This window comes from Cydia amplana, chromosome 4 (assembly GCF_948474715.1).
Source record: "Cydia amplana chromosome 4, ilCydAmpl1.1, whole genome shotgun sequence".
NCBI lineage: Eukaryota > Metazoa > Arthropoda > Insecta > Lepidoptera > Tortricidae > Cydia > Cydia amplana.
Window position 1 is genome coordinate 16,431,080 of NC_086072.1, and position 24,877 is coordinate 16,455,956.

At 37.2% G+C, this 24,877-nt stretch overlaps 2 protein-coding genes across 2 annotated transcripts in view; one reads left to right on the forward strand and one right to left on the reverse strand.

Annotated features, from left to right (window-relative positions):
- Positions 1-24,877, forward strand: part of LOC134647318 (guanine nucleotide exchange factor DBS-like) — a gene marked incomplete at its 5' end in the record, with an annotated part of 129,990 nt that overhangs the window by 28,508 nt on the left and 76,605 nt on the right. The window contains 3 exons of the mRNA XM_063501621.1: positions 20,616-20,811; positions 22,934-23,024; positions 24,021-24,251. Coding sequence (XP_063357691.1) covers positions 20,616-20,811; positions 22,934-23,024; positions 24,021-24,251 — 518 coding nt within the window. The remainder of the gene's footprint in view (positions 1-20,615; positions 20,812-22,933; positions 23,025-24,020; positions 24,252-24,877) is intronic.
- On the reverse strand, positions 20,994-21,919 carry LOC134647459 (group XIIA secretory phospholipase A2-like). Its single transcript, XM_063501808.1, is given in 5 exon segments — positions 20,994-21,057; positions 21,294-21,408; positions 21,623-21,704; positions 21,706-21,815; positions 21,910-21,919. Coding segments are annotated over 5 exon segments (381 nt in total).

Genomic DNA, 24,877 nt, shown 5'->3' on the forward strand with positions numbered 1-24,877 from the left:
AGTAGGCCATTTTATTTACCACAGATTGTTTATTTGGATTTGTATGTAATTTCTACTCGGAACCATGTGCTCTTTCGATCCTAATACATATAAGAAAAATAATAATCTTAACTACTTACACTACACTTCTTTATATTTAACTGTCTACATAGGAATCGGTTTGAAACGCCGGTAATCAAATTCATAATACCTAGTTTATATTAGATAATCAATACATACCTAAACATAATTCTTCGTCAATATTACTTCATTTTCTACAACAACGAAAAATGTCAACGCATTATCTGCTCATAATAAAGGTTTCTAAGCTACTTTATTAGCTTTCGAACATTCTTATATGCCCGTGACGTTCCATGCCTAATGGGTATTTATGCTCCATGTGCATTAGGTTAAGGAAGGACCCTTTAGACGTGCAACGCGACATATGTAGTTGATGGGAAAAATCGGGTAGGTAGATCTTCGATACTCAACCCCATTTGATCCTTCAACGTGACACCTCGGCTTAAGCCATAAACTCGTAAAAGGCAAGTGTTAACTTTTCCGGAACTATTTTCCGGGAAAAACCTTTTGATTGACGGCCGGACGGACGGATTTGAATGAAACCACGTGCGTACGAGTACGTTTACTCGTTCAGCCATAAACTATTTTGACATGTATTGAATGGAACTTCGGTACCTATGTAGAGTGAATAAATCAGTTATACAGGATCAGATACTTAAATGCATAACTTAGATATTGAGATCATAGATAACCATCTATGAGCGGAGAACAAAATAACACAAAATGATATAACAAAACAGACAATTCAAGTGATCCATGTTCTATCATCGATCAACGCTGTAGCGGTGCCTAGCCTAAGGGAATCTGTAACAATCTAACAATCCATCTCAACAAACTATACACAATATATTAGGGTAGCTCTAGCTACATTGTGCCGCGCCGCCGGCATATTTAACTGCATTCGCATTTTGAATAAGTTTGCGTAGGCAAGCGAGGTCGTAGAACAATGGCAACACCATCGTACGTCCGAAAACAAGGTCAAATAAAAACATGTGTTAAATTCATTATCATAATATGTAGACATTAACCTTATAGGTATCGGTATAGTTGAGAAAGAAAGCAGTTTGCTTAAACCAGAGGCTTCAAAATGGCAAAAGCTGGAGGCGTATATGGGCAATGGGCATGCGTCCTGTTCCACAGGGTTTATTTATACAGGAATGCCGTTTGTGGGGTCTGCGATTGATCACTAAGCTAAGATCGAGTTGAAACTCTAATGAATTATGGGTAGGACTGGTTTAGACGAAATATTAAATTGTATATTTAGCAATAGATGAAATACGATCACTGAAGTCTGACTGAAACCATAAATATTCGTCTGGTTTAAAAGTCAAAGATATTCCGGGCTAATTTCCGTGTGCACTAGTATGCACATTTGGTATTTATTTCTGGGTTTTATGAGGTAAAATAGGTATTTTACTATTGAATGCGTGTATGTAGTAGGAAGGAACAAACCCTATTTTTGTCCTTTATTGCTCTATTATTGTCCTTTATGTTTATCGACCAATTATCTTCTATATATATAAATACAAGTGTCCTGACTGACTGACTGATTCATCAACGCAGAGCCGAAACTACAAAAGCTAGAAAGTTGAAATTTGCACACTAGGTTGCATTTGTAAAGTGTACAAGAGATAAGAAGCGATTTTGAAAAATTCAACCCCTAAGGGGGTTAAAAAGGGGATGAAAGGTTGTATGGGGTTCAAGTTTTAGTTTAAGCTAGGAATTTGAAACTTTGTGAAAATGTATTATATTAAAAAACAAGAAAACTAATTTCAGCGTTTTTGAAAATTCATCCCCCAAGGTGGTGAAAAAGGGGTTGAAAGTTTGTATGGAGATCAAATATTTTTGTGAGTGTGGGACTTGAAACTCTGTATATGGGTATATTATTATAAGACAGGAAAAGTAATTTCAGCGTTTTTGAAAATTCATCCCCTAACAGGGTTAAAAAGGGGTTGAAAGTTTGAATCCATTACAAATGCTTGAAACTTCTTAGAAAGGCATAATAGCCGATTACAAAAAAAAGTAATTGCGACGTTTTAGGAAATTCAACCCCTAAGGGGGTAAAAAAGGGGATGAAACTTTGTCTTGGGGTGCAAAATTTATTTTAAGCTAGGACCTTGAAACTTTGCAAAAAGGTATTAAATTAAAAAACAAGAAAACTAATTTCAGCGTTTTTAAAAATTCATCCCCCGAGGTAGTGAAAAAGGGGTTGACAGTTTGTACGGAGATCAAATATTATTGAGAGTGCGGGACTTGAGTCTTTGTATAAAGCCATATTATTAAAACTCAAGAAAAGTAATTTCAGCGTTTTTAAAAATTCATCCCTTAAAAGGGTTAAAAAGGGGATGAAAGGTTGTATGGGGTTCAAGATTTATTTTAAGCTAGGAATTTGAAACTTTGTAAAAATGTATTATATTAAAAAATAAGAAAACTAATTTCAGAGTTTTCGAAAATTCATCCCCCAAGGTGGTGAAAAAGGGGTTGAAAGTTTGTATGGAGATCAAATATTTTTGTGAGTGTGTGGCTTTAAACTTTGTATATGGGTATATTATTATAAGACAGGAAAAGTAATTTCAGCGTTTTTAAAAATTCATCCCCTAACAGGGTTAAAAAGGGGTTGAAAGTTTGAATCCATTACAAATGCTTTGAAACTTTTTAGAAATGCATAATAGCCGATTGCAAAAAAAGGAATTGCGATGTTTTAGGAAATTCAACCCCTAAGAGGGTAAAAAAGGGGATGAAACATTGTCTTGGGGTGCAAATTTTATTTTAAGCTAGGACCTTGAAACTTCGCAAAAAGGTATTAAATTAAAAAACAACAAAACAAATTTCAGTGTTTTTAAAAATTCATCCCCCGAGGTGGTGAAAAAGGGGTTGAAAGTTTGTACGGAGATCAAATATTTTTTAGAGTGCGGGTCTTGAATTTGTATAAAGCCATATTATTAATTCTCAAGAAAAGTAATTTCAGCGTGTTCAAAAATTCATCCCTTAAAAGGGTTAAAAAGGGGTTGAAAGATTGTATAGGGTTTAAATTTTATTTTAAGCTACGAATTTGTAACTTCGTAAAAAGATATTTCATTATAAGAGAAGAAAACTAATGTTAGCGTTTTTCAAAATTCAACTATTAAGGTGGTGAAAAAGGGGTTGAAAATTTGTATGGAGGTCAATATTTTTTGTAAGTACGGGACTTGAATCTTTGTATAATGACATATTATTAGAATACGAGAAAAGTAATTTCACCGTTTTTAAAAATTCATACCCTATAAGGGTCCAAAAGGGGTTGAAAGTTTGTATAGGGTTCAAATTTTATTTAAAGCTAGGAACTTGAAACTTCGTAAAAAGGTATTTTATTAAAAAACAAAAAAACTTATTCAGCGTTTTTAAAAATTCATCCCCCGAGGAGGTGAAAAAGGGGTTGAAAGTTTGTATGGAGATCAAATATTTTTGAGAGTGGGAGATTTAAATCTTTGTATAAAGCCATAGTATTAGAACAGAAGAAAACTTATTTCAGAGTTTTTCAAAATTCATCCCATAACAGGGTTAAAAAGGGGTTGAAAGATTGTATAGGTTATAATTTTATTTAAAGCTAAGAACTTGAAGCTTCGTAAAAAGGTATTTTATTAAGAGAAAAGAAAACTAATTTCAGAGTCTTTGATAATTCATCCCCCAAGGTGGTGAAGGGGGTCGAAAATTTGTATGGAACCCAAATATTTATTGGAGTGCGGGACTTGAATCGTTGTATAAAGGCATATTATTACAATACCAGAAAAGTAATTTCAGCGTTTTTAAAAATTCATCCCCTAAAAGTTTAAACAGGGGTTGAGAGTTGGTAGAGTTCAAATTTTATTTAAAGCTAGGAACTTCAAACTTCGTAAATAGGTAGTTAGGTAGTAGGTTTTATTAAATAGTGGACTTGAAAATCTTCTGGGGGTTGAGAGAGATTATATCGAGATTATCGAGAACAATTTTATTCAGTTAGGGGCTTGAAACTTCGTAGCCAGGTTGTGAAAGACAAATCTCATGCGTTGTATAATAATTAACAAATGATTAACCGTTTCTACTGCTATCTTTTGCTGCGTAATGTTCTAAGCTAATGTAGAATTTATAACCACCAATATACAAATCCACGCGTACGAAGTCCCGGGCAACAGCTAGTCGACCCATAATTTTACAAAAAAAAATGTATGATGTAATTAATGGACGACGCCATATAACGGACTTCATATCCCAGTACAACCTGGGATATGTATGAAGTCCGGATGTATCATTGATCATTGTAGGTATTCTGAAATGATAGATAGGTACTGCTTGGTTTCCGAATCTCACAAATTATCACGAGAAACAAATGAGCTGCCGGCTTCATGTGAAGGTACTTCCATTTTCCATTACTTATTCATACAACACATGTTCAATCATGTATATCAATCAGCGTTGGTTCCATGCAAATCTGTTGATTTGCGTTTCGATTGTTACGTAAAATCGGTATATTTCACAACCCAATCATAACCATGACTGTCTTGTTTTAAGTGCAGTAACATATTCAAATATTATAGTAGAAACAGGAATTTATTAGTAGGTAAAATCACCTCTATAGGTATAAGCTAGCTAGGAAAAAGGTAGACACTATGCATGTTTTGTCCAAATGATTCATTGATTTATAATTTGATTATATTCTCTAGGGTCGTGCTAACTGTACTTAAATAGGTCAGTTTCGTTAAGTCACAACAGTGGACAGCTTTAATCGTTATCACTTGATATTAAATCAACGACTATCTCCCCTGCTGTAATTCTATCTGCCGCTTCTCGTATTAGTAATAGCATTGGCTATCGATTGGGCTAAAATACGGCCATATTGACCGCAAAAGAAGCTAAGATCAATGTGGTAATGTAACGCGATCACTATTTTGTATTTAATATTGAAATAAATAATGTGTAATGTTTGTCCTTCCTTAACAACAAGTTGCCTGTTATCACCAAACTTAAATTGGGAACAATGATAGATACATAAATAATGGTAAACTGTTTTCACATCCATCACACATAAATAGGTAATTGTGTTCAGATTGTAGGTACTTAACTAATAAATATATGATAATATTACTCGTTGATTTCGTGTGTGCGTTCCATTTCTTGTGTTATTTTGCTCCATTGATTAGTTCTAATTGAAGCTTGTGCCTAAATGAAGCTATACAGTGTGCAGAATGCGTAGTTGAGATGCCAGACATCAGTTCCACTCTGGTTCTGCCGTGCCGGCCGGGTTCCTCAGTATCGGAACCGAATGATTCGAATATCTTTGTTAATTCTTCTTGCTTCACAATGTAATTAGCGATCGTAATTTTATTTTGCCTGTTTGTTTTAGAAGTAGGTAACAGTTATTTTTCACGTCTCAAATCAGATCAGATTAAAATGTTTCCTTTAAACAGCATTGTATTAAAGAATTCGAGCCACATTTTAGCACTGACTGAAATTTATTATTTGGCTAGGGACTAGAAGACAACACACGGCGTGCCAAATATTATGTGAAGTTTCTTCTTTTTGTGTCCCATACCCACCGTGGGCGGCAAAATTGCGTACACGCCCACTATATTTTATTGCATAGTGTCTTTGGTACGTTAAAATTCGCCTTGAATAGTCCCCTTCTCCTTGTCTAATACTCTATTTGACACATTTCAACCCAGATAGCGCTATCTCGAGATTATTTGGGATAAACACTGATAGCAAGTTACACTTCTCATTTCCCTTATTCTATTTATATTTTGAGAGAGAAAGGTACTCGCGTAATACAAAAATAGCGTCAACTGCTCGAAATACCGTAATAGATGTATTGCGAAGCCCTCACACGGCCAATAGATATGAGAGTAATCTCATTCCGATCCTCAATTTATCTCATCTCATTGATGGGAAGCCAACGATAACGATTTTCAATTGCCTGACATTTCAGTCGCGGTTCAGCGCGCGCTTTGTGTGTGTGTGGATGGATAGCGATATTTTGCTGCATATTGTGTGTGTGGATTAAAAGCCATTGAGCCTTATATCGCGGTATCGGGTTCATGTTGTCGATGAGGGGTGATGGTGATGTCAGAGCGTGACAGTGCTAGTGTGACGGTAGTGGCCGGGGCTTGCTGCCGCGTGCGCCGCAGGATGCAGTGCTTTGGATTCAGCGGTATAATTCTTACCATATCCATAGAACAGTCTGCTCTTAAGCACACTTAAGTAAAGTTTTAGCACTCTAGCGCGACAACTTATGAAAAGTTGTCGCGCTAGAGTGCTAAAACTTTACTCAATAATCAATAACATAACACGAGCGTAATTTCCCATTGTTATTTAACATAAACTCATGATGTGTACATACAGTCATAACAAACGTACTCGTAGCAGCTATCAGTGAATCCAGTGATATTATGTACCAACCAACACTCAGTTTCCCAAACTTTAATAGTCTTATTAAGGGCCATAGCGCGCGGCATTTCATTTCACTCAAGCATTAGGCGAACCATGAAATTGATTTGTCACTTATTTTTATTATCAAGCCGAAGTTACAAAACGTCTCGAAGTTACAACGCAATGGTTTATCCGGTGGGATGAGCACTTGAGCAGTCGCATCGGCTGCGTCAGTACCGGCGCACGCGCCTCAATGTGTCGCTTCAAGTACCGCGCTAAGATCGCACAGATGAGATTGAGTTTGTTTTTTGTGAAAAATCAGAGACTAGGCAAGTTTTTGTTAGTGATTATCAAACCTTTTCTTGTCGCACATTTGTTACGCACTGAAGCGGATAATGTTGTACTTGCTGTGAAATTTTTCACGAGAATTGAAATCTCAATTGTGTTTTTGTTGTTGTTAAAAACGTGTCTTTTACATCCATAAAATATCGAGCTACTAAATACCTGACGCCGTAAATTACGCCGCACCGTAGGTAATTTCGCAAAATTTGCAATTTTCCGTGGGAAGTAAAAAATTGAAGGACGAAGCTAATTCGACTTTAACAAGTTCGCGCGGGCCACAAATGAAGTTGGCATTATGTAAAGCAGTTACCCTTTCCAGCTTCTCCGGATTTTAAGAATAACCCGGAGACCCAAATGCGGTTGGAGAGAAAGGTTATTTTCTTTAGCAGGTGGTTCTTCTCATTCGAGAGTAGAAAAAATCCGCGGAATTCGGATTATATTATTATCCAATATTACCGAGTTTCCAGATTTGTTATCATAATCCAATACCAGTCTGGTTTATTTTTAGACCGCATTCCAATACCCGTCGATAGAATTTATTTTTATCAGTTTGTGTACATTCTGTTTCAACGAGATCCTTGTGGATATACCGTTTTGGCGTGAATATTGGCGCACTGGTGCATGTACGCCATAATCGTTAATTGGATTTCATTAACGAACTGTTTACGTTTTTTTAAAAGTGTTTAATTCTTGTTATTGGCTTTCTCTTATCAACACTCATGAGTAAGTAATCAAAATTTAAAACAGGTAACTTTGTATGAAATATAATAATGACCCGTTTATTTCTCTTTTACGCTCTCAATGAGACTCCATTATCTAGCCCGCAAGAAATGCTAAGGTACTGTACTAACTAACCTTTTTTGGTAATTTACTTACTACGCAGCAATTCATCTAAAAGGGAAAGTGCTTACTTTGTCCTAAAACCGCGCATTTATTTTATACGACCTATCTCAACAAAGTACCCATGTGCTCGAAAACAGACATAAAAGACCCTTTTTCGTGGGAAGGCGCCGCTCGTTGCATGCCAATGGCAGACAACTAGGGACCTTCGCAAATAGAACCTTTTCAATCGGACCCATGTGTACAAAACTGTAGATTGTGTATCTGAAGAACCGACCTTAATGTATGTACTTCTGTAATGTTTGTTTATTTTAGTCGGAATCTGTTTTATAAACATTATTAAGTGCAGTTTAAAATAAACAATGCTAGCACTGTAGCACTGAAGGAATATAATTATACATACGGAGATCGGAAATGAAAACAACTATAAAGACCAAAATTAATAGCGGTAGTATTTTTGGAGATCTGAAGGTAAGATATAAAGATATCCCACCATGACACCATCACCATGATTACTAGAAATATAAGACGTCCTATTCGACTTTACTTTCGACGTTGACACCATAGGGTTAATTAGGACCTACTGCGAAAAAAGAAAGTCTAAATTTCTTTATATGCCCCTGTCGTTCGAATATTTATGCAAGAGCAGTCTTGAGAATTCTTGAGAAGTTTTACACCTTCGATAGTAATTTAAGTGTGAACTCTTACATTTGTTCGATTTCACATTTCACGAATACAATTTCCTACCAATAAGGCTGTATTTTATCACCGAACTTTATAATATAAGCTATGAAACATGAGATATTATAAAATTCTAGGCAAATCAGTGTTATCACGGAACGGCATTTAGTTACGGAAATACCTCCATCAAGTGCACCTAGCTAGCCATGTGACAGACCGTGAAGTACGTGCACTTAACGATGTTATTACTACTAGTATACAGGGTTGGGCAAAATACTGGCTTCCACGTATTTGAAATACAAATTACAAAATACATTTTTAAAAGTATTTGAAATACAAAATACAAACTACTTTGGTGACGGGTATTTGAAATACAAAATACAAATTACAGTGTTTAAAATAATGTATTTCAATTACAAAATATACCTTTATTTATTTTTTTGTTTAGCATTTAGTTTTAACGTTAACGAATATCCTTTCATATAAACTTATAGGGTCATTGCGCTAGTTTTCGTCCAGCTCTAGTTTACGTCCACTTGACGAAATTTGAATATATACCTACATTCCTGCACAAATTTGGACTGATTTCAATCCTTATGTCTAAGGCGTCTAAGCAATATATCTGTCTACATATAACAATGATATTTCGCAAAAAGGAAGCGCTGGTGGCCTAGCGGTAAGAGCGTGCGACTTGCAATCCGGAGGTCGCGAGTTCGAACCCCGGCTCGAACCAATGAGTTTTTCGGAACTATGTACGAAATATTATTTGATATTTACCAGTCGCTTTTCGGTGAAGGAAAACATCGTGAGGAAACCGGACTAATTCCAATTACGGCCCTAGTTTACCCTCTGGGTTGGAAGGTAATAACTAGTGCCAACGCCAATTACTGGGATTAGTTTCCAAGCGGACCCCAGGCTCCCATGAGCCGTGGCAAAATGCCGGGACAACGCGAGGAAGATGAAGATTTCGCAAAAAGTAGTAAATTAAAAATGAAATATATATTTGATAATCCGTCAAGTCGTCGAAAACTAGTGCATGGACGGAAACTACTGCAATGACCCTATCCCCTAGATTTAAACGAAAAGTTCCACGCAGAAGTTGACCTAATATAGATCCAGTATCCAGCCAATGAAAATTGTATCTCGGCTGGATCGGAGGTTCGCGGTCGGCTCACAGCTTGTGCGAGAGATTAGACATTTTAGGATTATAGAATTTAATAAAATGTATTTATAGAAATGTATTTTGAAGCTTGAAGTATTTGAAATACAAAATACTAAATACATGTGAGTGCAGTATTTGAAATACCAAATACAAAATACTTTTGAGGTAGTATTTGAAATACAAATACAAAATACTAATTTGTATTTCAAATACGTATTTCAAATACATGTAATTGAAATACTGCCCAACCCTGCTAGTATACAATAGGTACTTCAACGCATATGGGTAGGTACTTAAACTATATATTAACCTTTGTCTCTACATGCCCCAAGGCACGTGCCTCTACGACTTCCATAAACGCTTTGGTTACACAGAAAATATTATTGTATTCTGTGGTCAATTACTTTTTATTTTACTTAATATGTACGTCGATGTTTTACTCGCAATCTCGCCAGTTGAATTGACCCACTACTCTCATTTTGAGAAAGTAATTACATCGCAGTTTTCTATAGTTTGCTTTAGTTTCTAATACAAAATGATGAGTTTGTTGGATGATGGAAAATCATGTACTAATGTATATAATTAGGCAGGTACCCACCTAACCTACCTGTAGGCAAAACTCCTCTCTCATCTTAAGGTGGTTCGATTTTCATACAAAATTCAATCGACTTTCATTAAGTAACTACACACTATTACTACATAAATATTTCCGATTTATCTTCTTTCGAATATTCATTTTCGCTAAATGAATAGGAAAACAATGTTTCATACAGAAATCATGCAAAAATCATAGTTAACTTTTCATCAATTTTACGTATGTGTGCGTCACAAATGTCGTGTACGGATACATTTGCGACGTTGCCATACCATTTCCGACGTTGCCGGGCTGACCACGGCGTGAATTTGAAGTGCCGTCATGTTTAGTGCAATTTTGTTGACCTACCCGATTTTGTTGAATAAGTACCCGAAGTTCGTCAGCTTAGCTAAGAACTATCATGGTGCGTTTTGTAAACAGTCGCTTTTTTGCTTACAAACGGAAGGTTCCCGGTTCAATCCCCAGTCATTGTATGCTGGGACATAACTTTTTGTATTTTTTTACACCTAAATTTCGTGTTGTTCTTTTTTTATTTAAGTTTTCATATTTTCAAAAATCGATTGATTAAGTATGGGCTAAGCGTATTCGTTTAATTTTTACAAAGATAATTAGAAATTATACTCTACCTAATCTCTTTGATTTTTACAATCAAGACATCCTCACAGCAATAAAAAAGAAATGTATAAAATTTCCTGTGGTTGAAAATAATGGAATTTTGTCTATAAATGAAAAACACAATTATTACTAGTTACTACCAGGTAAGTAAATTATAACTTGATTATAACTTTATTAGAATCCATATTGTTGCATCATCTTTCTTCCTATTACATTAGAGATTTTTTCCTATCATGATTCATGATATTATATTTCTTTCAGGTACAGGGACTACTACGGATAACAAATATGAAAAAATGTACTGTAGGTACTTAAATTCAAAATAAAATAAAATAAAATAAATGTTTTCTTTTATTTTACAATTACCTACTACTTTATTATAGGCTGGGCAGTAAGGGATTGCTTTACTTGTAGAACAAACTATTAGCGCTTTAAAAAAAACTGATACCTGACACTTACAAACCTGGACTTCCTTGGGCTCATTCTACTAAGAATCGTCAGTAGGTATTCTCCATCCTAGCATAAAAAGATATCCTAAAATGTCGGTCATCACGTCAGGTTTTAGTATCAAAAATGTTTCCCAGCCTGCGTGACGTAGCGGAAACTAAAACTTCTATACAAATATTTGGGACATAGTTTTTATATTAGCTTTAGGATTCAACAAGAATATGCTAGTGATTCTGAGTTGGAAGAACCCAAAAAGATCATAATCTGTGAAAATCAGGTATTGAATTTTTTTTTGAAAACGTTGATAAAGTAATTTATTGATAATAGCGACCCGCCCCGGCTTCGCACGGATTAACAAATTATACATAAACCGCATCAAAATCCGTTGCGTACTTTTAAAGATCTAAGCATACAGACAGACAGACAGGAAAGCGACTTTGTTTTATACTATGTAGTGATAGTGATAGTGATGATACTGAATATCCTGGGGGAAGCGCTGGTGGCCTAGCGGAAAGAGCGTGAGACTTGCAATCCGGAGGTCGCGGGTTCTAACCCCGTCTCGTACCGTCGTATACCAATGATTTTTCGGAACTTTTGTACGAAATATCATTTGGTACCTTTTTACCGGAACCTATTTATATACCGATACCTATTTTTCGGTGAAAGAAACCAATGTGAGGAAACCGGACTAATCCCAATAAGTTTACTATCTGGGTTGGAAGGTCAGGGCAGTCGCTTTCGTAAAAACTAGTGCCCATGCCAATTCTGGGATTAGTTGCCAAGCGGACCCCACGCGAGGAAGAAGAGATTGAATATCTGGGAGACAGACCAAAGCTCAGAAAACATATAAAAACCCAAAAATGCGCGTTTTTTCACAGATCAGACCTAGCTAAGAGATCAAACCCCTTATAGCAAATTTCATCGAAATCGTTAGAGCCGTTTCTGATAACATCCAAATATATAAATAAATATATATATATAATAATTGCTCGTTAAGATAACACAAAAAGGACAAAAATAAACACAAAAAGAAGTTACCTACTCGCACCAGTCTTGAACCCCAATCCTCTTGCACGTATTTCCACGAACATACCGTAACGCTATTGCAGAATACTTACGTTGTGTGAAATTGTCTACTACAAGCATCACGGAAACACTGTTTGCATGTGTGAGTTATAGTAGGAAAAAGCATGACAGCAACACTCCGTCGACTTTTTAACGTCCTTTAGGGTGGTTTTTGCACAATGAAGTATTCAATGTTTATTTTAATAGTTCAATATTTACTTAAAGAGTTCGCTAAACATAATTTTAAGTATACAAATACCAAGACCATTCCACAAAAAAATAAAACATTAAATTTTGCGAAAGTGGCGCCATCTAGCGAGGGTTAAGCTTTGAGTAACCTAGTCGAACCACCTTAACGTTTATCACGGTTGAATCTTCAGCTGCTGCTTTGGAATCTAGAGCCCGCCAAAATTAAGACATCCATACCAAAATATAAGTGTAATAAAAGGTTTGGTCATAGCCCTCTAGTCGCGACAAGTGACAACTGTGGCTTTGAATATTGCACCTTTGACAGCTACATGTTAAACTAATAGGATAATCAAAGTCAAAAACTAACCCAAGAAGTTACCGTATCGAACCTTGAACCAACTAAAATCAAGAAAATGTCGAACCATCCTCGTATCAGCAATACACTGAGGAGATTGACCCTCTTCAAATCGCAGTCTCTGCCACGCCGCTGGCGGCTAAGAACAATAAAGATCAGTACGTATCCTCCGACCTTGCCCTTCGCTGTTACACTGGCTACAGCTACTCGTTATGTAATTGTGATTGTGAGTTGTGACGTTTGGTTACGACGGCTTAAACGGATTGTCATTACCGGTATTTCTTTAACTATGTATTTGATAGCAGTGTAACAAATCGTGTAAATTACTTGGTTTTTGACGTCGCGAAGAAGAACGTTGGTACCTCAGGCTCTTAAGACAACGTCATTCTCCCACCGCTCTACAAAAGATATGCTGCGGACCCCTCTATTCCTCTCTTGAACTAGCAACTAGGTATCTACAGTTTGTGGTTAAGAGCGCTCCAACAAGAAAAGTCAAAATAATGCAAAATTGATGATATTCCTCGATGACATTCAGTACTTTAGGGTCATTATTAGAAACAATGAGTACTTGTTACGGTAAAAGCGTCTTCTTATCTTTAGGAATTACTTTTTAAATATTGGAAAAAGGGCTTATTAAATTAGTAATGATTTTTTTTCTGATGGTTGATTCCGAAAAACCACGTGAAGCACTAAATTGTGAGCTCGTATTTGTAAATGTTGAGAAGTTTACTCTGGTAAAGCTGGCTATTTTGTATTACTAATACCCTGTACATTAGGAATTACTTTTGACATTTTTCCTAAATACCTTTGAGAACGAGAAAATCGAAGAAAAACAAACTCAATTTTCTCTCCGAAACAAGTGTCAATTCCTACGAAATTCTACTTAATATCGAAGTCATTTTCATACTCAAGCAATCTACAGCGTTTGCTTATACTGATGGTATACATTAGTGTTTATGAAATTCTACTATAATTTTTTGGCAATTTTTTGAAAACGACTCTAATATTACCGATGACACGCGGTCGTGAGCTCAGTGCCGCGGCAGAGCTTGTAGAGGTAGGACGTGTGTCGGTCGGCTCCGCACGTTTTCAACGGCGACGACGAGGTTTTTTATCATTGTGTGCGGCAGGCGCCGTGTAAAATGCTATACTGTGTGCGTGACAGTGCGTGTATACGGCGACTGAGAAACTTTGATCCTAGTATTGTGTATTTGGTTTTATAGTATAGTATGTAACTACCGGACAGCATTAAAGTTATTTGAAATGATCTGATATTTTATAGGTACTAAATTAAAAAATGGCTGAATACAAATGCTTTTGATGACATGTCAGAATCAGAATATTATATAGGTCTGATGATGGAGCTGGGAGGTGGTCACCGGTACCAATCAACCATGCAACTAAACCACTTCGTGTTTCGGCTCGTTTGATTCGTCTCAACAAGATCTTTGACACAAGATAGGACTCAGGGTCTGATGATGGAGCTGAAAGGTGGTCACCGGTACCAGTCAACCACGCAACTAAACCACTTCGTGTTTGGGCTCGTTTGATTCGTCTCAACAAGATCTTTGACACAAGATAGGACTCAGGGTCTGATGATGGAGCTGGAAGGTGGTCACCGGTACCAGTCAACCACGCAACTAAACCACTTCGTGTTTGGGCTCGTTTGATTCCTCTCAACGAGATCTTTGACACAAGATAGAACTCAGGGTCTGATGATGAAGCTGGAAGGTGGTCAACGGTACCAGTCAACCATGCAACTAAACCACTTCGTGTTTCGGCTCGTTTGATTCGTCTCAACAAGATCTTTGACACAAGATATTACTGAGGGTCTGATGATGGAGCTGGAAGGTTGGCACCGGTACCAGTCAACCACGCAACTAAACCACTTCGTGTTTGGGCTCGTTTTATTCCTCTCAACGAGATCTTTGACACAAGATAGAACTCATGGTCTGACGATGAAGCTGGAAGGTGGTCACCAGTACCAGTCAACCATGCAACTAAACCACTTCGTGTTTGGGCTCGTTTGATTCCTCTCAACGAGATCTTTGACACAAGATAGAACTCAGGGTCTGACGATGAAGCTGGAAGGTGGTCACCAGTACCAGTCAACCATGCAACTAATCCACTTCGTGTTTGGGCTCGTTTGATTCCTCTCAACGAGATCTTTGACACAAGATAGAACTCAGGGTCTGATGATGGAGTTGGAAGGTGGTCAATGGTACCAGTCAACCATACAACTAAACCACTTCGTGTTTCGGCTCGTTTGATTCCTCTCAACGAGATCTTTGACACAAGATAATACTGAGGGTCTGATGATGGAGCTGGAAGGTGGTCACTGGTACCAGTCAATCATGCAACTAAACCACTTCGTGTTTGGGCTCGTTTGATTTGTTTCAACAAGATCTTTGACACAACATGGTACTCACAGGGTCTGATGTGCAGCTGGAAGGTTGTCATCCCAGACACGAAGTGGTTTAGTTGCATGGTTGACTGGTACCGGTGACCACCATTCAGCTCCATCATCAGACCCTGAGTATCACCTAGTGTCCAAGATCTTGTTGAGACGAATCAAACGAGCATAAACACGAAGTGGTTTAGTTGCATGGTTGACTGGTACCGGTGACCACCTTCCAGCTTCATCATCAGACCCTGAGTCCTATCTTTTGTCAAAGATCTTGTTGAAATGAATAAAACGAGCCCAAACACGAAGTGGTTTAGTTTCATAGTTTACTGGTACCGGTGACCACCTTCCAGCTCCATCATCAGACCCTGAATATCACCTAGTGTCCAAGATCTTGTTGAAACGAATCAAACGAGCTCAAACACGAAGTGGTTTAGTTGCATGGTTGACTGGTACCGGTGACCACCTTCCAGCTCCATCATCAGACACTGAGTCATATCTTGTGTCAAAAATCTTGTTGAAATGAATCAAACGAGCCCAAACACGAAGTGGTTTAGTTGCATGGTTGAATGGTACCGGTGACCACCTTCCAGCTCCATCATCAGACCCTGAGTATCACCTAGTGCCAAAGATCTTGTTGAGACGAATCAAACGAGCTCAAACACGAAGTGGTTTAATTGCATAGTTGACTGGTACCAGTGGCCATCTTCCAGCTCCATTATCAGACCCTGAGTGTCACCTAGTGCCAAAGATCTTGTTGAGACGAATCAAACGAGCCTAATCATGTTACTACATGGTTGATTGGTATCCGTGACCACCTTCATCATCATCATCAGGCTTCATCATCAGATGCTTAGTATCAGCTCGTTTCTAAACTTAAGATACAAATTAAAGGTTTTATTATATAGCTAAAATAGTTTCACTATACAACCTATACCATATGCAATGACGAAAAATGAAAATAAGCGAGTACCTAAGTAAGTACGTATAATTTCTTTCTAGTAATAATGACCTATATAAGTATGTATATTTGCACTGGATTTAGTATTTTCGTACCAAATAACATTTTTAGAACTTTGATATTAAAGTACAGTTAGTGTTGTTATGATTGATTTCAATGTGCTTCACGTTCGGATCAAGAATGTTTAATCCATCATTGTAGTGCGACCGAGGGAAAATGCGGTGGAAGGGTTCGGCGACCTGAGATCGCGGGGCCTGCCGCAGCGCGTAAAATACCTAAACTCGCTCATCCCCGAAATGTAATAGCACTCATAATATAAGATCATTATATTCAGGACTGTAAGACGTCCACTGCCTAAAAAATACCACTATGACTCATTATGTTGGAGCCTCCTTATATGTATATAAATCATAATATCTGGGTGAATAAAAACTCGAAAATGCGCGTTTTCCCAGAGATAAGACCTAGCTAGATCGATTTTTCGCCCCCGAAAACCTCCATATAGCAAATTACATCGAAATCGTTAGAGTCGTTTCCGAGATCCCCGAAATATATATATAAATAAATATATAAATAAACAAGAATTGCTCGTTTGAAGGTAAGTATTAGATTAATACCTAAAGAACACTTATTTTAAGGTGTGTACTATTCACTTCTCACGTTCTTTCTTAGTTCGTGTAAAACTAGTTTTGTTTTGAAATGTAATCCCTCAACTAGAAAGGTATTTGCAGACCGACCATTTTCCGAACCGATTGACACCGCTGACTCCCGTGTGTAAATCGAAAGCTGGTACTCGAAACCTTGCTGGTGAAAGCAAAAGGCATACATCATACATACAGTATGTTTAGGGATAGAGGTAAGTACTTCTTTGTAGAAAGATGCATCTTAACCCAATTTTGAACGTCCGGGAGCGGAGCGGAAGCCCTTTGTAGTCTATTTCCAACGAATTTGGAGCGACTGAGACAAAATTTACAGGATTAAATGCGATATGTGATAGTATGTTGTCTATGTTAGGTACTCTATTCGAGTATCAAGTATTTTAAGTTATTTTCCATTTTTTAAATTCAGGCTAGATAAAAAATAAATACCAAATATTCGATCTTTCTTTGGAGGCGCTGCATTTCAATATTTTGCTATAAGTAGAAAGTAGGTAAAAAGCTGCTTTTGGAAAATCGCAATTCTTTCTGATACCGGCAATTGATTTGAAACGAGCCGACTTCTCAACTTAACATTAAAATATCCATTTTAGAACATGTTTCTAATATACCGAGACCGACTCCTAACTTGTCTAAAGAACTCTCATTAAAAAGACGCGCGAATTAATTATTCACCGTCGATCTAGATCAATATGTACAAGTACCGTTATAAGTTCGTTCGCTAATCCCTCGGCTAGTCCAAAGTCTTGACCTTTCCGCACGTGAATATGCCAGGTCTTTGAACTCTAATAGGTATGCATAGGTAAGTGTTGGCAATTGGCGCGTAGGCGCATCGATCATCGCGTATTTCAGTAGACAATAAGTTTCTTAATGACTGGGGCCTACTTAGCCAAGGCAGTAGCAGTTGCGAAAGAATCCGAGCTACTACGTATCTACCTATGTATGAACTTTTCATTAAGTCTGGTAAAAGGGACGCCATTAAAAAATATCGTATCGTGGTTAGGCTGATGCGCAAATGTGTATTAAGCGTCGCATTAAAATTTTACAATTTCGTCGGTAATATTGATTATTTGTATTTTATTTCACAAGTACCTATACTTATAAGTATATGACGTTTGGTGCTTTAACTACAGGTTAATATGTAGGACCACGACTATTGTCCAGGGGGCCGATTTTTGAATCTCGATCGCTCGATTTCGCCACTCGAAATTCAGTGGAAAACGGCGAAATGATAATTTTTGAAATACGAGCCATAGAAATTGGGAATCTAGTGGTATTGACCACTCGACTTCAATTCTATTAGTAGAATTTAGATGCCTAGCAGTGGAGATATTATTTAACGAAATACATGAAATCGAGCGGTCGAAATTCAAAAATCGGCCCCCAGGCGGTAGAGCGTATCTAAGTTATACAACTTAGAGCTCATTCATAATCTTTAAGGATATACATATTCAGTGGCTTTTATATGGGCTTTTAAATCACATTAATATTTACGCTATGTTTAGCAACTGTGTTAAATACAAGGGTTACGTGCGTACTCATCGTGAGGTGAGTGTATAATAAAATTAATAAAATACATAGATAGAAAAATTGACAGTTATTATATGTCGGCTAGATTACCGATTCATTAAAAAAAATTCGTGCAAAAGTTATTCTGTTTCGCGCATTTTCTTTAATCCTTATTTACATATCTAATTTTTCTTCGAAATTAAACTTTCGTGAGACATATTTTAAACTGTTTAGACGACACAACGGTTTCACTCACTTAGATAATTTTTCTTGTTGCAATCCGTTTATAGTGTTTATACAATGGAAAAACTTTAGCATTTCATTTAAAATCGTTTTCTGTCACGCAAATGTCTAATATGGATTTGAATTAGCAATTTAGCAGACATCGGCATTTTTGTGTTAAACTTTGACAAGCTTAGGGGAGAACTGAAAATACCTAAAAAGAAAATAAGTAATTAGAATTTTACCTGATTCCGCTCCGTGGCGAGGATGATAATTATGTGAAGTATTTTTGTGCAAAATTGAGAATTTTAAACGGAAGTTAGGTAATAATATTTGTTTTCGGTAAAGTTACACGCACCCTCGTGATTAAAGACATTGACTTTTACCATTTAAGCAGAAAAATGAATGTATACAATCGAAAATGCATAATAATATAGGTACATAATAAAATTATTTGCTATTAATCAATCGTTAGATTATCAATTACATATAATTAATTTACATTTTGTGTCAATTTGTAACTTTTGCGTTTAGTAGCGATTTCTGACATACCTTCACGCATTCACGTGGTATATATAACCGCAACATACGTAGCCACAGAAATGGCATGCGCACAATTAACCATAATTTATTTTTTGCCCCAGCCACACGAGAACATAAAGTCTATTACATTCGAATTAGAGTTCCCACTTGGCGTAATTTCGAGCCCATTGTCTTGATCCCCTGTAATTATAAGCGCTCCACAAATGACACGACAATTCGATTTAGATTACAAGAGAACCCGTATCTTTCTGTTTGTCAAGTTCCGTCTTAAAGAGTTGTCATTCACCGCCTTTCTCATCCATATCGTAGGACGATGTACCGATATGATAAAAGCCATAACACATCCGACTTGTTTCATTGTAAAGATAGATTATATCAGGGGGTATAATTTGACTTGTGACACTGTTTGATTGACGTGCTCTTGGTTATTTTATACGTACATATAGCCTTAGTCACTTTCTTTTCTTCGCATTTCTGCATTTAAAATGTCTACACGTTAACAGTTAAATTGAACATATTAGTTTACAAAAACAATCCGGGGTTTTGAAGATATTAATTACCTATATTGATATTACACAGTATTTTATATATCAAAAACCACTACCACAAATACTACCACTTTTCGCAAAAGCTCATCGACATGTCACGACTCAAGAGCTTTCGTTTAAAAAAGGCGAATGCCCCCAGCATTGGATAGGCCCCCAGTGATAGGAATCTAGGAAGCCAATTGTTGGCATGGCGATGGCGCGGTGGACGGATGCTGTCATACGCGGTCACGGGCAAGACGTGACATAACTAGGCCATTGGGGAGGAAACTGTCGCTAGAATAATATAATAAATGTTGGTTATTCGGAAGAATGTGAGCTTATTTCATGTTTTCGCTGCTTTTTATGAGATGATTTCCGTAATTCAGGTTAAGAACTTGTATTGAACGAGTGTGATCAATTAGGTATGTAAATCCAATCTAAGTGACATGATCCGCTAATACTTATAAATGACATGACATTTTGGGGATGTACGTAACGTAGACTCGACAATTAATCCTCTGAAAGAGGCTTAAATTGACAATGATCTAGACGAGCTCACAGTTAACTCATCAGTCATTAGAGCAATTTTACGCTTCAAGAATTTAGCGCTCGTTTTTGCGAGACGCTTCATTTGTTTTAGGTCGTAAATTATTAACGTGACTGGCAATTTACTAATTTGTAGTCAGATTTTGTACTCTGAAACAAAAGATATGTAACTGGAGGTTTTTGACCTGGAATATAGTCGCTTAGAAAACATTGAGAGTTATTTATTCAGAGACCATACTTTTATATCCGCAACGCAGGCTTCGTCAGGTAAACACAAACTTACAATCAGCTACAGGCATCGTCACAAAAAACTACAACGATAAAATCCGCAACAGGCTTCGTCAACAACATTGTGAAAACATTGTGAAGTGAAGGATAAAAGATCAAGGTAAAATATGGCAGCCGTATTTTACGAGCATGAGGAGTGAAAATATTATGAACAGTGCGTGTTACACGTAGGTGACTTAGGTAGGTACCTAGGTGACTTTTACTCTGACCATACTCGTTTTTTCCAGACGCGGGCTGCGATGACTGCGGCGAGGATGAAGGCCGGCTGGTCTCCGAGCTGCTACTCCCGCAGTACGCGCTGGCCACGGGCGGGCTGGCGCGCGACCATCGCCCGCTCATCACCTTCCCCGACAACAACAACTTCCACCTCCTCACGGCGCCGGAGTACCGCCGCCTGCTGCTGTACCTCACCTCTGTGCCCTCGTGAGTACCTACTGGCTACTCTGTACCTACTAGCTGACCACGGGCCATCGTGAGACAAAATCCAAAAATACCTGTGCCCGAAGGATTCTCATCACTGCCCGCCCATCCCCACCCAACCCCACTATTCTGAGATGAACATATTTTCTTGTTATCAAACACACTTGAAACCCCTCGTCTAGTGTCTAGACGATGAATAACTCTGGTAATACTGGCATACCAAGCCAGCTTAGCCAGCCGGTGTAGTACCTATAACAAGTTTAGGCCCATGTGAGTCCAGTCTTAGGATAGTGGTTACCACAACAATGTGTGACAATACTTTTCACCGTTTAGGAAATAGGACACAAGGTTCTCTGGATTCTATAAACATCCTCATATTCCTGTTAATAAAAATAAAACATGATTCAGTACTTAGTTTCTTAAATTCTATTACCTATTTTTACATTATTTGGTCTAACTAAAGATCCCAATCTCTAAGTGAATACCTGTTGTATTTGACCTTCGAAGAACAGTTGCAAGCATTTTTTTGTGAATCCAAATACGCCTTACAACGGAGAGTAGATGTGGCGCTGTATAATGTTTTGGCTACAGCTTTGCAAGCTGCAAAAAAACATGTCAACGGAATTACGAGTAGTAGTACGTACGTATTAGTAGTACGTATTAGTAGTACGTATTAATAGTACGTATGCCAAATTAGGTAGGTATTTAAAAATCACATGAGAATTTTGCGATATTGGATTTCAATTGTTTGTTTAAAGAATATAACTACTTACCATGCAGCATATAAAATAAATATAAATGTTTTATATATGGCCATACAAACATTTCTTAAACTCTTGGTCGCAAACATCTTTGTTGCTGTTGCAAGTGTCTTAGCAAATATCGTGGTTGTTGCAAACATTGAGTTATTTCCTTCAGGGACACGAAATCTGGAAAATTCTCTGAGCCGGGGGTTCCGCAGCTGTCTGATTGGGGAATGTGATTTGGGTTTGGTTCTGGTTTTGAGCCTGAAAATAAAGAAATATATTATCATCAATCAATTTAACTCCTATTATTTTTGCTTTAACATTTTCACTCGGAACTCCAGGCGTAAACACCTACCATCGTCCATACTGTTAACTAACAATTCGTTAACTTTATGCATAGACAAAAAGCTTCACAGTTAAGTGAAGCTTTTGTCTATGCTTAAAGTTGCTGCTGCCGCTGTTAGTAGTTTAGACTAGTACCAAAATTTAATAGTGTCTACTAATTGCTTTCTGATGCTGATTAATGTTTATTAACGAAAACTGTGTATAGACCTTGAAATAAAATATGTTTAATACGTTAAAATACATTAAAAATATAATAAGTACCTACCTCTCGGACATTTAAAGATGCAATCCTCTTCAACAGCCGCGACGAACACATCTCGTAACTCTCGCAACTTCTCCTGCGGGCTCAGCACGGTTCCATTTTTATCGACTATCACTATGCCCGTCACTTTCGCATTTACATACTTGTTAGAACGTGACAGGCATGGTGATAAACGATAAAAATGCGACCGTGCTACTAGGGCTGGACATATGGTATCTTGCGGTATATCGACTGCGCTATCCAGAACTCACTCAATAAATTGGTTGCCACTATAATATCACAATACACTACTACATATTATTAATATTAATATTTTTCTCTTCGAAATGTTCGTCATTACTGTTGAATACAATATTGAAATCTAATCTTAGAATTGCAATACAGACCATGCTGGAGTTGTAGATAACGATATAACGATGTCTGATATAAGCTATAGGTGTCAGACTGATTAAATTAGGTATTCACCATTAAAATCAAGAGATATATGGGGGAATCCCCATTTATAGACTTTCATTGTATCATTTAACTGTAATTTTCTCCAGAAAAGAAGTTCATATGTTGATAAAGATAGCGTCATTTCATAAACGGTTGTCAAATCTAACAAACTGTTGATAATCGTTAAAAAATTAACAGAGGTTTGTAAGAGGTTACTGAGTTTTATGAATAAAGGGGTTAGGTCCTTAGCATCCTTACATCTACATAAATATCTGCCACAAAAAATTAAATGCCTGTTATTTCTCATTTAATGTATGATGTTTTTGTTTAATTTCAGATTGTTAGAAGCCGACATGGGGTTCCACATAATAATAGATCGAAGAAAGGACAGATGGAATTCAGTCAAAACAGTATTAATAAGGATCTCAGTAAGTAACCATCCTTACTTCCCGAGGGCCTACCGCGAATACCCAAACCTCGTTAATCGCTGAAATATACTTACTTACAAGAGCAGGGCTAGAAAATTAAATTTCGAGTTTCCGTAGGTATTCGCGGTATAGGTACCCTCTGTTTACGACAGTATTATTAGTAGTATAGATGGCATCAACTATTTGCATTATCTCTATGAGATCGAAACTATCAAAAGCCGTAAACCGTTGCCGTTGAACCGTTTTACATCTACATTCCAAATACCAATTTCCTATTTGCAACAAAGACAACTTCGACAATGTATGCATCGGATACTAAGTGTGACTATACAGTGTGTGGCACACTGTATTAAGTATAGCGCTGCAGGCACGAGAGCACGCGACCACTTCGCCGTCGGCTATCAAAAGTGTAATAATGGCCAGTCCTGCTATTTAGATTCAGAATAAACTCGCATCAGGCGCATCTAACTAGATAATTCGTGCTCGGAAAACCCATAAGGTCTAAAATGAGTTCCGGTTCGTTAGGCGTTGGTCCACGGACAATGTATTTAGGCTTAATAAAGATTTCCATACAATGTGCATTAGTAGCCAGCTGCAAACGTGCACGGCCACTTTACAAATGAATTCATTTATAATGTGTCCATGCAAATATGCAGCTCGCTGTACAGTTCTACGAAGGGGAAAACCCAAGTGTTTGAAATTTCTGAGTTGACTATTTCCTTTATTCCCAAATAGGACTACTTATCGAGACTGATTATTTTCTAGCCAAAAAAAACCTTTGAATGAGTAGGTTAAGTAGGTATACTATTGTAAAGTAAAACTCAGCTACATAACAAAATAGCAGTCAATAGATACCTACAACTATTACTGATTTAGTGGCAAAAAGGTGCAGACAATTTTAAGCGTGTTAATTTATATTACGTGTATGAGAGCATACAATTATTCTTAGGTATACTGTGTGTTTCAAAATTCTTACCATATAAAACATTCTTTCAGGAGTTTTTCCCTGGCATCATCCACACAGTATACGTGCTCAGACCAGCCAGCTTCCTCCAAAAAGCGCTCTCGGAAGTGAGCAGCAAGCTGTTTAAAGAAGAGTTCCGGTTCCGAGTACTAGTGTGCTCATCAGTTGAGGAACTGTATGAGCACTTTGACCGGTCGCAACTCACGCCGGACCTTGGTGGGGAGCTGCAGTACTCGCACGCTGAGTGGATACAGCAGAGAATTGTGAGTATTATTCGTTGTTTTACATTTACACAGGCGAGGACGCTTCCCGCCAAGCCGCTCGTCTGCTCGCTTGCTACCTATTGCGTAAAAAAATGTTGTTCTACCTCAAAAGGATAGAGTTTAGCGGAATGTCTCATTTCCGAACAGAAGAAACCTAAGAAACCTAAATAAACTTTAAGTACTTTAAGAAACCTAAAAAGTTACACAGCATTCAACTACAGCTACACATTCGAACTAGATAAACGCACGTGGCTACAACGAAAGATACGCAACAAATTTACATCCATCAATCGAGGCTCTTAAGCTTTGATTGATGTATATTTTTTACATTACCTATCGTAAGTTATTTTGTTTAGTGAATACATACATTAACTACTCAATAAATATGTATACTCATCATTCATGTTTAAGAGTCACACTTTCTGCACAATAAACCAATTCAAATGTATAATTGTTTGAGTCATTTTAAAATATTAAATATGTTTACTTACCAAACACACATACATAATATATTTTACAGTACATATGGGGCTACTTTTCCGCACTAGTGCGTAAAATAGCACTTTTCGTGCGTATGTCGAAACTTTAAAGTGCCATATGTACTGTAAAACGTTGTTCGATACACG